The 16,960-nt window shown below is 36.5% G+C and overlaps 1 protein-coding gene across 2 annotated transcripts in view; it reads left to right on the forward strand.

The window, feature by feature from the left end:
* ARK2C (arkadia (RNF111) C-terminal like ring finger ubiquitin ligase 2C) overlaps positions 1-16,960 on the forward strand; it is a 166,496-nt gene that overhangs the window by 134,224 nt on the left and 15,312 nt on the right. Inside the window, exons 3-4 of one of the 2 annotated variants that reach the window (XM_053701075.1) lie at positions 338-457; positions 11,453-11,582. In XM_053701075.1, the coding sequence (XP_053557050.1) occupies positions 338-457; positions 11,453-11,582 (250 nt within the window). The remainder of the gene's footprint in view (positions 1-337; positions 458-11,452; positions 11,583-16,960) is intronic. The other variant, XM_053701076.1, reaches the window with a different exon arrangement.

Raw genomic sequence — 16,960 nt, forward strand, 5'->3', positions numbered from 1 at the left:
ACTATCTTTTAAAACAATAAAAATTCTGGTGTAGACTGTCCCTTTAAATACAGGTTGAAATTTTTTAATCTTTCTGTAGTGCTTTTAGGAGTAACACTATATTTAAATTTATTTCTTTATAGCAGAAAGATATTTTCAGGAAAATATATTCCAAAGACACTTTTCAGCTCTTTCTTTAAGTTACTATTTCTATTTCCTATCTAAATAGAATCTAGTGAGCATGAATAATTTAGGGATATCCCTTGTATATTATAACCATGAGGTTATACCTAAAACACATGTAACTCACATGGCCGCGCAATGTCTTGCTAACAAGTGAGTTTGTACTCTCTCACAGGCGGACTCAGGAACGCATGTCTGTTCACTCTCATCGGTTACGCCCAGGCTTTGACTTCAGCCACCAACTTCAAATTTCTCAACCATTGGGGCCTAGGTACTTGGCTGAAGGCACAGACTGGTAAGTCTGTAACGTACGTGTTGTCTACATGTTTATAGACAAAACTAACCAATTCATATAGTGTACAGATGCAAAATAACTCTTGAATATAATAAAACGTATAAATTATATATAAATATTTCTTAATACTTGAGTAGATGAATGTTGTAACTATTCAAATTGATACCAAATACAGGGGCAGTGTACTGCAAAAATGTCATCTATTTTATACAAGATCAGCATTTAAACATGATGATGATTATTATTATTTTGCTTGAAAAATGTGACGTAAAGGCTGTTTAAGTTTAAATTAAAAATAACACTGTAGTATATATTATGTACTTTATACTAATGCTTATTGGCTAATAAAAAATTCTTGACAATGCTCATTGGCTGGAAGGCACCAATCAGCCAATGAGCATTAATATATAGGCCAATTAGCCAGTTTAATTGGAATAAAGTAACCAGTAGCTATCAGCCAATGACCATTACATGAAGCTAATATCAGAAATATGCATTAGTAAGAAGTATGCAAGGTGTAGTAATTATGATTTAAAGGGACATGAAACCACACATTTTCCATTCTAGATTTTATATAAAGCATAGCGTTTAAAAAAAAAACAACCTTTCCAATTTAGTTGTTTTATCAAATTTACTTTGTTCTCATGGCATTATTTGTTAATGATTAAGCCTGTCCTCTCTTAACTTTTTATATTTGTGAGCCCATATTGCTACTGTTTTAATTGGGTTTTTAATAAAGATTGTTCCTATGTAGTGAATCCCCTACTCAATATTGTATTATTATGTTTTAATGAGCATACCTAGATAGACAATGTGTACATATATGGAACTCTATATGACTTTTAACAATGTTAAAAGATAGAGATACAAGGGAATATATTAGCCTATTCACTAAATAATACAGATACAAGGGAATATTTTTGCCCATTCACTAAAGAATAGAGAGATGAGGGAATCTATATGCCCATTCACTAAAGAATAGAGAGATGAAGGAATCTATATGCCCATATACTAAAGGATAGAGAGATGGGGGAATCTATTAGCCCATTTACTAAAGAATAGAGAGATGAGGGAATATATTAGCCCATTCACTAAAGAATGGAGAGACGAGGGAATCTATTAGCCTATTCACTAAAGAATACAAATACTAGGGAATCTAAAAGCTTTTTCACTAAAGAATAGAGAGACGAGGGAATCTTTTAGCCCATTCACTAAAGTATAGAGAGACGAGGGAATCTTTTAGCCCATTCACTAAAGAATAGAGAGACGAGGGAATCTTTTAGGCCATTCACTAAATAATAGAGAGATGAGGGAATCTATTAGGCCATTCATTAAAGAATGGAGAGATGAGGGAATCCATTAGCCTGTTCACTAAAGAATAGAGAGACGAGGGAATCTATATGCCTGTTCACTAAAGAATAGAGAGATGACGGAATCTATAAACCTATTCACTATAAAGGATAGAGAGATGAATCTATAACCCTATTCACTAAAGAATAGAGAGATGAGGGAATCTATAACCCTATTCACTAAAGAATAGAGAGAGACAAGGGAATCTATAAGCCTATTCACTATAGAATAGAGATACAAGGGAATATATAAGACCATTCACTAAAGAATAGAGAGATGAGGGAATGTATTAGGCCATTCATTAAAGAATGGAGAGATGAGGGAATCCATTAGCCTGTTCACTAAAGAATAGAGATATGAGGAAATATATTAGCCTGTTCACTAAAGAATAGAGAGACGAGGGAATCTATAAGCCTGTTCACTAAAAAATAGAGAGATGAGGGAATCTATAACCCTATTCACTAAAAAATAGAGGAAAGCCATTCTTAGATACCTTAAAAAATTTCATTCTGAAATCGCCTTTTTGCGAGAAACACATTTATCAATGAAGGAAGTCCTAAAACTTAATACTCACTGGGTAGGGGAGGTGATAGCATCCCCATCGATTGCAAGGAAAACTGGGGTGGCTATTTTGATGGGTAAAAATGTGGAATATACAAATATATTTTCTAATGAGAGATATGTTATTTCAAAAACTAAAATTAAAAATAATATGTATACATTATGCAATCTGTATGCACCTAATCAGTTTAATCCCAAATTTTGGGACTCCCTTGAAAGTAAAATACTAAATACAGTACAAGGTCACCTTATCATGGGCGGTGATTTTAATATGGCACCTCAATTTCCCCTGGACAGGTTCAGACAAGGTAAAAATAAATTTAAAACTAATAGGGATAAAACTGAAAACAGACAATTCAGGAAACACTATAAGAATTTGGGAGTTAAAGACATATGGAGAGAACAATAAATATAACTCGCTCTCAAGAATAGATTTATTTCTAGTTAGCATAGTTTAATTTACATTGGAATTAATGCATAAATTCATCCCTTCTGTTTGTGAGATCATGCTCCAATTGGGTTGACTATTTCTTCTTTTTCTTTTAAATCCTTTTTTTCGCAGTTTTCACTTTCCAATATTTTTTCTTAAGGATTTTAAATTTAAAGAATTTCTCAATAAAAAATGTGAAGAATTTTGTTATTCATCGTAGCTAAAGAATCTCTTGCAATTACACAACGATAACAAATTGATGGTATCAAGATAGGCAAAAAAAGAAGTTAAAGTTGCCCTCTATGCAGATGATCTTCTAGTATATATTTCCAATCTTTCTAAAAACATACCAGAGCTCTTACAAAGTATTGAACAATTTACCTCATTTTCAGGATACAAGGTCAATACAACAAAATCAGAACTTTTTTGGTTAAAAAACCCCTCATAATTCTAAAGTAATGATACCATTTGAAATTGCAACTAACTCTTTTAAATACCTTGGAATTCACATATCATTAAAACTGGACAATTGGTATAGATTAAATATTAAAGTACATTAACCAAAATTAGAGAGGACACGAAGAATTGGCACAATCTCCCTCTATCTTTGTCAGGGTGAATAGCACTCCTCAAAATTATCTCTCTTCCCAAAAATTCTTTATATACTTCAGAACATACCTATGTGTCTCAAGAAAAAGGACATACAAACTTTTAATTCAGATCTATCATACTTCATTTGGCAGGGTAAGAGGCTTAGGATAGCGCTGAAAAAACTTTTTCTCCCTAAAAAATATGGGGGGGGTTGGCCTTACCAGACCTAGAGAAATATAATCTGATTCTAATTGGGAACATTGTAGTTGGTTGGATGGGAAGTTCCAATTATTTCTCACATTTTGAATTAGAAGAAAATGTTATTTATCCCTATTCACCTATTTCAATTGCTCACTGTAATGCCAAATATCTTCCCAAAATAATAAAAAATGTAAAATCTATATATAATGTATTGACAGCTTGGCTTAAGATATGCACATTATTAGGCATTAACTATAACATCTCTAATCATCAATTAATTAGGGGTAACCTGGAATTTCCAGCAGGAATTCACTCTATAATATTTAATAGATGGGCACTTATGGGACTTACAAAATTAACTCAATTTATAGATGGGTCGACTAAGATTGTCGAAACATTTTCTGAACTGAAAGAGGAATTTTTCCTGGAAAACAAAGATTTTTTTCTCCTACCTACAGGTTAGACATTATATCTCTTAAATTGTATCTTTAAATGGGTGGGATTGGAGTTGGGATACATTGGATTCATGGATTTTAATGGTTAAAAAAAAAAGTATTTTTTTCTATATCCCCATGGTACAAATTGATCTCGGCAGTAGGAGACAGCAACCTAGATAGTATTTCTTATATATGGCAAAGCACAGTTGAAGATGTAGATGCTGATCTTATTGGGAGATCTATTATGAACATTTATGATGTCACGCTTTCAGCATCCTGGAGAGAGTCACATTTGAAGCTTCTACTTATGACATACTATACACCTAAGATGGGCTATAAATGGCATAATGTACATTTTAATAAATGCCCAAAATGTCAGTTACGGGGGCAGATTTATTACATATGCTCTGGGAATCCCCCAAGATAAAACAGTTTTGGTTTAAACTTGAATACTGGACTAAAAATGCAATGAACAAATCAGATTTTAAATTCTCCCTACGACAGATTATATTCTTACTTCCCTATAGTAAAAACCCAGGAGAGAATAAATGTATACACGCTATAATATTATCTGCAAGAAGTTTAATTTTTCATAAATGGAAAGAAATGCAGGAGCCAAACATTTCAGAAGTAATAGAATTTACTAAAAATTTTTTATTATTGAACAGAAAGATACAGAGATAAATACAGAATTGCAAATTAATTTATTTTTTGGGGAAATGGTCTATTTTCATTAGAGCCCTGACAAAAGAGGAACAAGATATTATTATACTTCCATTCAAAAATTCAGATTTAGTGCTCCTCGGGACCTGGTGGACCCTGGAGAGATGGAGAGGCCAGGATTGAAGGGAGAGAATAGGAGTCTTTCCTTACTTTCTACCCCGCTTCCCTTCCCTTTTTTTTTTTCTCCCTGTTGCTTGTGATAAACCAAGTTTATGTATTTGTAAGGTATTTTGTTTGAGGCAGATTGTGCAAACTAATATTTGTATATAAGTTAATATTATGGGTGCAAAGAAGGCTTACATAGAACCTCCTACAGAATATAATTTGAAATGATTGTTATTACTAGAATGTTGCTGTATTTTTAATTTTTTAATTTTTCCCTTTGCTCCTTCGTTTGTTTTCTGTACCCTGCCTGTTACAAAAATAAACAATTTAAAACAATTGAAAAAATATTTTAGCCTATTGACAAAAGAATATAGATACGAGGGAATCTATAAGCCTATTCACTAAAGAATAGAGAGATGAGGGAATCTATAAATCTATTCCCACTTCCGCGAGTGAAGAGCGCAAGCTATGAAAACAGAGAAGCCACAAATAGTGTAATATCGTTTGTACACTGGTTTATTTATACAAAATGAGGGTACTCGCAAACATATATTTATAAAATGCATATAAGATCTTTTTGCACACTGGTTTATTTATACAAAATGAGGGTACTCGCAAACATTTATAAAATGCATATAAGATCTCCTATAAGTTCCTTGTTGGTGTAGATTGCAGTGAGTCCTCCTTGACTGATCGTAAAAGTCGGCGTGTGACGTCACCACCCGACACATTCTCAGTCCTCTACAGCTCCAAGGGCTCCTGCACAGTCACACTGCCCCAACGCATTTCCCAGCCGCAACTGGCCGCTTTCTCAAGAGGAAACGCGTTTGGGCAGTGTGCAGGAGCCCTTAGAGCTGCAGAGGACTGAGAGTGGTGGGCGTCGGGTGGTGACGTCACACGAGACTTTTACTCAAGGAGGAGGAGCAATCTGCACCAACAAGGAGCTTACAGAAGATCTTATGCATTTTATGAATATATGTTTGTTAGTACTCTAATTTTGTATAAATAAACCAGTGTAAAAACAATATTACACTATTTGGGGCTCCTCTGTTTTCATAGCTTGCGCTCTTTACTCGTGGAAGTGGGAATTGGTTTTGAGAAAGCTGTAAGACCAGCAGTGTATTTGGAGGAGCGGCACTTGTGGAACAGATCATTGAAAACTTTCTACATCAAGGAAACAATTATTTCAAATTTTGGCTACTAACTTGCCAATAGTACTTCCTCAAAGGACGTAAAGTAAGACTGTGATATTGTGTTTAGATATTGCGCTAACATTTTTTGTTTTCTTGCCTTTTTTTTAAACCTATAAACCTATCCACTAAAGAATAGAGGGATGAGGGAACCTATTGGCCTATTTACTAAAGAATAGAGAGATGAGGGAACCTATTGGCCTATTTACTAAAGAATAGAGAGATGAGGGAATCTATAAACCTATTCACTAAAGAATAGAGAGATGAGGGAATCTATAAACCTATTCACTAAACAATAGAGAGATGAGGGAACCTATTGGCCTATTTACTAAAGAATAGAGAGATGAGGGAACCTATTGGCCTATTTACTAAAGAATAGAGAGATGAGGGAACCTATTGGCTTATTTACTAAAGAAAAGAAATACGGGGGAATCTATAGACATATGCATGCCTGCACACACACAGGCACCATGTGACACCCACAAACATATATATACAGGATATACATTTTAGGGTTAAACGTTTTGGAGGGATAATTATTATAATGCGACTGTAAACAGCTGCTTAATCAGATAAAGATGAGGTTTATATCTGTTCTCAACATCCCAGACCCCTTTGTCACAATGCTTTTGCTGTGTAATTTGTTTTCTGATGTGATGACCCCTTGGCAGGCGCTTGTGGAAGATTCAGCCCAGATTACCCCCTCACCAATTCAGCTAGTGTTATGTTTTCAGTTTGACAAGTTTTCCTGCTGATCAGTCCTTTGTGTAATAGAAGTAAATAAAAACAGTGAGGGAGAGAGCACAGCACTGAGAGGAAGAAATACAGTACAGGGTGAAGCAGAAGGGAAGTTCCGATCAGGGCACTGTCAGTCTAGCGCTGTTTTACTGCCCCTTCCACGCAGTTAGCCTCAAGCAGCAGCTGTGCCGTCTTGCAACTACTATGGCACATAAAGTGTAACAGCACTGTCCCACATACCTCACCCATCCATCCCAAGAACATAAACAAATCCCTCCTGCTCTCTCACCTTCTCTATAACATCCCCATATACTTGTGTGCCGGCTGTCTGCACAACTCTCCGGGCTCATGCACTCAATCACACTGCCAGCAAGATTGCTACCTGATGCAACAGAAGGATGTCTTTTCTACACTGTAATCTTAGCTGTGGACAGTTTTTAAATAAAAAAAACTCGGCTAGATTACGAGTTATGCACGCTATACGGAAATTAACGAACGGAACAAAAGTTGCGTTATTTAACCCCCTATTGGGCAGCCATTACAAGCTTTTAAAAACCCAGCTTGTGCATGCGATATGGTGGTTTTGTTTTCAGCTCCATAAAAAAACAAAAAACAAGCGCTGTTTTGACGTGCTGGTGCACGCTTTTCCCATATACATCAATGGGGAGACCGGGTCAGAAAAAAGTCTAACACCTGCGATCGCGGAAAGAAAAGCTCCGTAACGCAGCCCCATTGATGTCTATGAGAAAAAAAAACATAAACCCAGAGTCTAAACACCCCTAATCTGCCCCCCACCGACATCACTGCCACCTACATAATGTTATTAACCCATAATCCGCTGCCCCCAATATCACTGCCACCTAAATAAAACTATTAAGCCCTAATCTGCCGCTCCCGATATCGCCGCCACTATACTAAAGTTATTAACCCCTATTCCCCTGCACCCCAACATCACCCACACTATAATAAATCTATTAACCCCTATTCCGCTGCTTACCGACATCGCTGCAACTAAATAAAGCTTTTAACCCCTAAACCTCTGGCCTCCCACATCACTACCACTAAATAAATCTATTAACCCCTAAACCGCCAGCCCCCCATATCGCAAAAATCTAAATTAAAATATTAACCCCTACACCTAAACCTAACGTAACCGTCACCCTAACACCCCCTAACTTTAACATAATTAAAATAGAGCTAAATTAAAGTTACAATTATTAGCTAAATAATTCCTTTTTAAATCTAAATTACATACTTACCTGTAAAATAAAACCTAAGCTAGCTACAATATAACTAATAGTACGGCAGTACAGATCTTGTCGTTTTAGAGTGTAACGCTGTTTTTTTTAGCCTCACCACAAAACTCGTAATGACAGTGCTATGGCAGTCCCATTACAAAATGTCATTTTTATGAGTGCGGGACTGACGTTGTAAACTTTTTCAGTTTACAGGGACTGAAGCTCCAATTAATCTTTAGTAGAGGCACAAGTGTCCTTAAAGTCATACTCTGGTGCTTAAAGAGACATTAAACTGCTGGGAACAACAGTAGCAGGTGACAACACACCTTGATATTGTTTTCCCTCCTGTTTCTGCAGCTCTCTATAAAGTTGTTCTCTTATTTTGCCTCATTACAGAATCCAGCTGGTAAAGCTCTGCATTTTATACTGGGTGCCGCCATCTTGTAGCTCACGTATTGTTGCATCCTGGGATAGGTGCAGTGCACTTTCACAGATCTGCTTTTTGACAGCTGTACCCTTCACTTCAGTTTAGCTCACATAATAGAGAGCAGAAGTGTTACATTTTTTACAGTTTTTTACGCAGTTTAAAAGTTACATAACAAATATAAGCTCCTATGGTGGTGCCCAGTATGAAGATCAGAGGTTTGTGTGGTTTTCCATTTATTTTATTTCCTCACACTCTTCCCTTTGGACAGTCACATTTGTGTAGCAGCAGGCTGTGTGACTATCCTCTGTGTGGTATTTATATGTTATTCTTTTCCTTCAATACACCGTTCACCTGGTTCGTTTTACTATGCTAGGGTTGCCATGTTGCTGCTTTAAATAAGGACCCTTATGAGAAAAACATATGTCAGGGTTCTCATAACAGACCTATGATATTTCATAAGTACACACATAAGTCATAACCCTCATCCCAAAAAGGTAGAGGACTATGTACCATTCACCTTCTCTTGAAGCATTTCTCATACGATTTAAGATTGTACAATTTAAACACATATTAAATTAAAACATACAGAGCTCACAGCTGTCTTGCATTTGCAGGATTGGCATGGTTTGCTGTCTGCTGTCCCACCTGCAGTTTCCAGGACCTTATAAAGGTCCTGGTTTGCTGAAGACCACCCAGCCACACCCAACCTTACAACTCACATCCCAATGCATCCAACTTCCCACCTAGCCCTGCCTCTAATCAATGCGATGCTGATTTACAGCAACCCTCTGTATCTCCCTGTCTAAGCCACCAGCCTCCCTAACCCAGATATTCTCTGGGAAATGTTGGAAGGTGAGATGCATCTGAAAGCATTATTTAAACGTGATAAAACTATTCTTTTTAGCATGAAAAAGGTTAAAGCTGTTTATGCTCATTCTAACAATGAAAGGAAGTGCATGTTTGTAGAACAGATTGTGCACTGGCTGTTCAGGACAACTCCCACACATTTATTGGTGGACCTTCTGTCGGTATTGTCAGTATTTTTCCAGTGACCACAGTACAAAAATGCTTCTGCTGTTAATACGCCATAAGCTCCAAAAAACAATCTACCAATTCTGTAATAAAAAAAGGCTTGTCAGCATCCATTAGCATGCAGATAATTATCAAATTATAGATTATGATCAGCTCTTTAATATTTAAAAGACAGTATAATTAAAGTTTCATAATTCTGATAGAGCAAGCAATTATAAACACTATTACAATATATTTTTTGTTCTCTTGGTATTCTTTTTTGAGAGTAAGTTCGAGAGCAGCGCTATTGGGAGATTGCTGAACACATCTGTTGAGCTTTTGGCAAGAGTCGTTAATGTACAGTGACCAATAAGCAGTTAATGTCCAACAGTGCATTGCTGCTCTTATGCCTACCTAGATATGCTCTACAACAAAGAATATCAAGAGAACAAAGCAAGCTCCTATCATACATTACAAGACAAGCTCCTATCATACATTAAAGGGACATAAAAACAAAATAAAAATCTTTCATTATTCAGATAGAGCATTTTTAAGCAACTTATCAATGTTCCAGCTCCTGAGCCTACCTAAGTATGCTTTTCTACAGAGGATACAAAGAGAACTAAGCAAAATAGATATTAGAAGTACACTGGAAAGTTGTTTAAAATGGTATGATCTATCTAAATCATGAAAGAAAATATACAGTAAAAAATAAATATGTAACTGGGAAGATCAATATGTCATACTTCTTCAGTCTGATGAATGATATTCAGAGTCTACTATCCATGTCCTAAGCAGATACAGTCCCTTAGGGTCTCATGATTTCATTGTTTGCATTGCTGAGCCGCTGCTCCATAACCTGTCCGCCTTCTCTGAGGCCGCGGACAGAAATAAACCCAATCAGATATGATCGGGTTGATTGACAACCCCTGCTAGCAGCCGATTGGCTGCAAATCTGTAGGGGGCAGCATTGCACCAGCAGTTCACAAGAACTACTGGTGCAATGATAAATGCCGACAGCATACATCGTATCATGTCCGCTCGCACTATGATAAATCTACTCTATGTGTTTAACACCCACAAGTACCACTTGGGAGCCGTAAAGAACTGCTGGTCCTGAGCACAGCTGGTGAGCCAGTTAACAGCGGCAGTCACATGAGCAAGCTGTGTGACTGCTGATTGGCACACAGCTCTCTTGAGCCCGACAGTAATGTCATAATTAAACTTAAGTGGATTGGATAAAACAAGAAAATGTAAACAAGTTTCAATTTACTTCTATTATTCATTTTGCTACGTTCTATTGGTATTCTTTGTTAAAAAGGTATCCTATGTGGGCTCAGGAGTGTGCACATGTTTTTAGCCATCTGGCAGCAGTGTTTGCAACAATGTTTATAGCGATGTTATAAATAGAGGCAAACACTGCCATGGACTACTAAAGACTCGTGCACACTCCTAAACTCCTATTAGTCTAACTAGGTTTACAACAGAGTATTCTAAGAAATCAAAGCAAATTTGGTAATCGAAGTAAAATTAAAACTGCCTGCTCAGTCTCTACATCATGAACATTTCATTTTGATTTTACCGTCCGTTTAACTATTTGTTGAGGGCTAAACACATAGACCTGAAGGCTAGGTAGGGTTAAATGAATGAGAAGGTCATTTTTAGACTATAATGGTCCTTTAAAGACCAGGCTAGAAATATATAAGAACAATGTAACATATTACTAGGGCTCACTAAACAATATGGAAGTAAGACGGAGGGACGTCCTCCCACTGGATTCTGGGAGTGGTATTATTCACTGCTACTACAAGTTGAAGGCCGATAATCCTCAAATGTCCTGCAAAGGAACCATTCTCACTTTAAATAAAATAGAACTTATTCAGCATTCCAACTCCTGAGCACTGAAGGCTGATATTTAGATCTATTCTGAAGTGTTACTTAACATGTGAAAAATAGGCATTAGAATGTAATTCTTATTGTTTTTCTAATTTAGGGATCTGAGTGTTGACGCTGGTTTGACGCACGCCCAGTTCCAGGTTAGGCCGGTCCCTCAGCACTATCAGCATTACATAGCGACTCCTCGGCTGCACCACTTTCCAAGAAATACGTCGTCAGCACAGATGGTAAGTGGCTGCTTATTGTGAATCATAATTCCTTGAAGCTTAAAGAGATAATGTGCTCTGGCAAGCAGCTCTTTGTAGTCAAAGATACTGGAGGGACACCCTTCTAAATAGGCTGCACTCTCTCTGTATCCTGCCCACACGGGAGGTTTATTTCTGCTTCTGTTTCTCATTTACAAAGCTTTTCTCCAACCAATGCTGCAGTATTTACATTTCAAATGACAGAATAATGTAAATGAGCTTACTTAACCTTTCCTCTCTTCCTCTTTTGTTATGTGTTTAAAAATGACAGTAAATTCAACATTTTATTCACTTTAACATTTTTAATGTGCGATTAAAAAAAATTGCATGGCAGATGGCACTTTCATTATTTGTTTTCCTGCTTTTCCTGTAATTTAATTTTGTGGAATGAGGAACACTGGCATTGGTTGACAGTGATTGGTTGATATGTTTAGAAGATAGTTTATACCTGTCCTTAATTGGCCAGAGCAAAGGAAGTAAAATAAACAACATTCCAGAGACATTTCAAGGGGTGTGTCCCAAGCCTGCAAAATAATGCATGTTTTACTTTACAGGTGATTTTTCAGTAATTGCTGTAAATCATTTCTAAATGTATAAATAATAAAAAATGACTTCTAATCTTCCTTTTGCTACACAATGTATTACAGCCCAGTGAGGGTACATTTTACAATACATCATGCTATGAACCTAAGTGATTCATTTAGAGCATTTTCAGATTAAAAGTCTTTTAAAGTTCAGAAGTGATCAAATGCACTATGGTCACTGAATTACAAAAAACTCCAACGTATTCACTATTGATTGAATTTATGTTTAGAAAAAGTAGATTTACAGAATGAAATTAAAATAAGATCTTAAAGGGATACTGAACCCAATTTTTTTCTTTTGTGAGTCAGATAGAGCATGCAATTTTAAGCAACTTTCTAATTGACTCCTAGTTTCAATTTTTCTTTGTCCTCTTGGTATCTTTATTTGAAAAAGCAGGTATGTATGCTTACAAGCCGGCCCATTTTTGGTTCAGCACCCTGCATAGTGCTTGCTGATTGTTGTCTGCATTTAACCACCAATAAGCAAGCACTACCAAGGTGCTGAACCAAAGATGGGCCGTCTCCTAAACCTTACATTCCTTGCTTAAAATGGCATACTCTGCCTGAATCATGAAAGAAAAAAATTGGGTTCAGTGTCCCTTTAACTCCTTTGAGAAAATGCTAATTTTTTTATTGACTTTTCAGATCGATGAACTTAATAAATTGTGCAGACATAGTTCTTAAACAGCTAATTATTGTATCATATATATGTTCTAATCTGTGTGTTATAGAAACATATAGGGTCAGATTACGAGTGGCATGCTGATAAGCCTGAGCAATATTAGGTTTGTGATATCGATTGCGTGCGTCAGAAGGAATGCTCCTATTACAAGTTGAAAGTAAATGCGAATCGCAATTTACGCTAGAATGATTACCACAACCTCAGAGGTATAGTTAACTGTTATGCAAAACAAAAACACATAAAAAATACATTTAAAAGTACAGTTACACCTGGATGGCCTCTCACCACCTAAAGATTAACATGACCAAGACTGAGCTCCATCTAATCCCCTCCCCCACCCTCAAGCTCTACGTCAACTTCTGACATTTCTATCTCTGACGGCATCACCATCTCCCCAAGTCCGCTGCCTCGGAGTTACACTTGACTCAAATATACCTTTCGTCCCCCACATCCAATCGATTTCTACATCCTGCTGCAACCACCTACACAATATTTCCAAGATTCACCCTTTTCTGAGCGCTAACACCACAAAGCAAATAATCGACTATCTTGTTATTTCCCGACTTCACTACTGCAATAACCTACTTACTGGCCTTCCTCTTTCCCACCTCTCCCCTCTTCAATCCATCCTAAATGCCTCTGCCAGGCTAATCCACCCTTCCCGTCGCGCTGTATCTGCTTGACCTCTCTGCGATTCCCTTCATTGGCTCCCCTTTCACAGCAGAATTAAATTCAAAATTCTCACCCTTACATACAAAGCGCTCACCAACACCGCTCCCCTCTACCTATCCTCTCTAATACACAAGTATACTCCAGCCTGCCCACTAAGATCCAACAATGACCTGCTCCTTGCATCCGTGACTATCACCTCTTCTCATGCTAGACTGCAGGACTTCTGTCGTGCAGCACCTACCCTCTGGAATACTCTCCCTCGTGCTGTCAGGCTTTGCTCTAATCTGTCTTCCTTTAAATGCTCCCTGAAGGCTTTTTTGTTCAGAGAAGCCTAGCACCCAACTCAATAATAAATTAATTTCACTTCCCTCATCTAACTCTGCATTAACATCTTTCTCAATCTTCCAGTCCTCACCTCCTGCTTCTCAACCTCCTACCCTTTTAGATTGGGAATAGGGCCCTTAATCCCTCCTGTATGTGTTTGTAACATGTTGTCTTGTCTCTTACAAGTTTTATAACATTGTTTTATCTAAATGAATTTTACCCATGGACAGCGCTTCGGAATATGTTGGCGCTTTATAAATAAAGTATAATTGTAATAAATAACACTATCTGATAAAAAAATTATCCCAAATAAAATATAGCTCAAAAAATAAGGGCTCAAAAATATGAGGTACTGCAAAGTGCTTTAACATAGAGACATATACATGTATAAGATGTAAATAGAACATATTCTGCTACATGAAGAAAATTGGAATGTGAAATATTCATGTCTGTTTACTGCACTTGAGAAAATGCGATCGGGTTTGCATGTGAGTAGAGTGTTAAGTTTTTTTTTCTCCCCTTTTCACGCTCCATTGTCTTCTTTGGGGGAATACGTTATCACACGCGCTATATACTAACTTCCCCTTTCTACGTGCGTCGGGTTAGTGTTTGTGCAAAAACTTTTTACTTTCAACTTGTAAAACGAGGGCAATCCTATGCGTTCAAAAAGCTTACTTCTAGCACAGTTAGCGCAAGAGCAGGAGCGATAAAGAGGGCTCCACTTGTAATCTGGCTCATATTTTGACAATAGACCCAAATATCCCACATAGTCTGGGACAGGAAAGTAAGCAATGAAATGTTCATGATAGAGATGGATAGTGCAAAGTTTCCAATATACTTTTATAAAATTTGCTTCACTGTCTTGGTATAATTTGTTGAAAGGTAAACATAGGACCATGCATATATCTTTAACACTCTATGGCAGCAGTGTTTGCAACAATGTATAACATTGCTGAAAACACTGCTGCCATAAAGTACTAAAGACACATGCACACTCCTGAGCCCCTATGTGCCTACCTAGGGTTACTTTTCAACAAAGGATACCAAGAGAACAAAGCCAATTTGAAAATAGAAATAATTTAGTTTTTTCTTTGTTCTCTTGCTATCTTTTTTTTTTTTTTAAAAAAAAGAAAGTCTAGAACCCTGGACAGCACTTGTTTATTGATGAATGAATTTATCCACCAATCAGCAAGAACAACCCAGGTTGTTCACCAAAAATGGGCCGGCATCTAAACTTACATTCATGCTTTTCAAATAAAGATACCAAGAGAATGAAGAACATTTGCTAATAAAAGTAAATTAGAAAGTTGTTTAAAATTGCATGCTGTATCTGAATCACAAAAGAAAACATTTGGGTTCAGTGTCCCTTTAATGATCCTTTTTAATTCTTCAGTATAGGCTTATGCAAATCCCAGGAATTCTTGTTTTCCCTTTATATATAATTTCATTACCTCTGCTATTAAAGGGACAGTCTACTCCAGAATTTGTATTGTTTAAAAAGATAGATAATTCCCCAGTTTTGCATAACCAACACAGTTATATTAATACACCTTTAACCTCTGTGATTACCTTGCATCTAAGACTCTGCAGACTGCCCCCTTATTTCAGTTCTTTTGACAGACTTGCATTTTAGCCAATCAGTGCCCTCTCATAAGTAACTCCATGGGCGTGAGCACAATGTTATCTATATAGCACACATAAACTAACACCCTCTAGCTGTGAAAAACTATCAAATGCATTCAGATAAGAGGCAGACTTCAAGGGCTTAGAAAATAGCATATGAGCCTAAGAATACCAAGAGAACAAATCAAATGCGATGATAAAAGTACATTTGCAAGTTGTTTAAAATTTACATGCCCTATCTGAATCATGAAAGTTAAATTTGAATTAGACTGTCCCTTTAAGTGTCTTCCATAATGTCTGTAAAGACGTGCTTCTGCAAAATCCCCCCTCAACCTATTATCCTCCACCCTGAGATTAAGATTCATTTTATGACAAACATTTTCAGCCTTATTAAAACCTTAAATCTACTTAAAGGTTGCTATAATATGGCTTGTGTATTCCTTTAACCTATGACAAACAATATCAGTATCATTAAACAGACACTTCTGGCAGACACCTTACACCTTGTTAAATAAATACTGATTTACTAAAACTAAAGCCAGCAGGTAATGTCTGTTTGTGGGTCACCATCTAAATGAATACAATACGTCCTCAGTCCGGGGACATTTTTGTAGGCTAGCAAGAAATCCATAATTGGAGGTAAGTGGAGAACAGCAGTGATTGTAATCTCCTGCAGAGTCGCCCTTTATTTGATTTCGCTGAACACTGTAGATGCTGTACGTTCCCAGATATTTGCTGTGTTAGTGCTTCAGGGATTCTGCACAATCCAATTTCATGGCACAGTCTGTAAAGTTGTACAATTATCTGCATCATGAGCCGCTTTCCAAGTTTCAACAAACGCCAGGTTTACATAAGACTGGAAGTCACAGCAATTTGCAATCCTCATATTGCTGATAAAACATAAAAATATTACCTTAGAGCAACATATTTTTCAATTAAAAATAGGCTGGAGGAAATGTAACTCATTAAAGAAATGCGTTTCTTATACACAGTGATTGGTTCATTTCACGTTTTACAAATACAAATAAAATGGTTTAAATTAGGAGATGTGCGCATGTGATGGGCGAATGTTTCTCAACATTCGAAAAGTGAAACTAATTTTAACACATTCGTTCGTTTGTTTAGAATGTTTGTAGAACATTCTAACATTCGTTTCATGTATTGGAATTATGCAATATTCAAATTTATATATTTGTATTTTGTAACAGTATTTCTAATGCTTTCTTTAATTATAATATTCAAATTATGCAATATTCGAAATAGAAACATTCAAATTGATATATTTGTATCTATTATGCATCAATTTACTTAATGCCCTACCACATGAACTAGTGAACTTCTGCATAGTATTTGTTAAATCGAATGTTACATTCAAAATTTCATGTGGACATTTAATCTAATTATGAACATTCAAATTCGAAAGTGACATTCGAAAACTGTAAATAGCATTCGATTATAGATTTTATGAGAATATT

Source organism: Bombina bombina, chromosome 2 (genome assembly GCF_027579735.1).
Source record: "Bombina bombina isolate aBomBom1 chromosome 2, aBomBom1.pri, whole genome shotgun sequence".
In the NCBI taxonomy this organism is placed as follows: domain Eukaryota; kingdom Metazoa; phylum Chordata; class Amphibia; order Anura; family Bombinatoridae; genus Bombina; species Bombina bombina.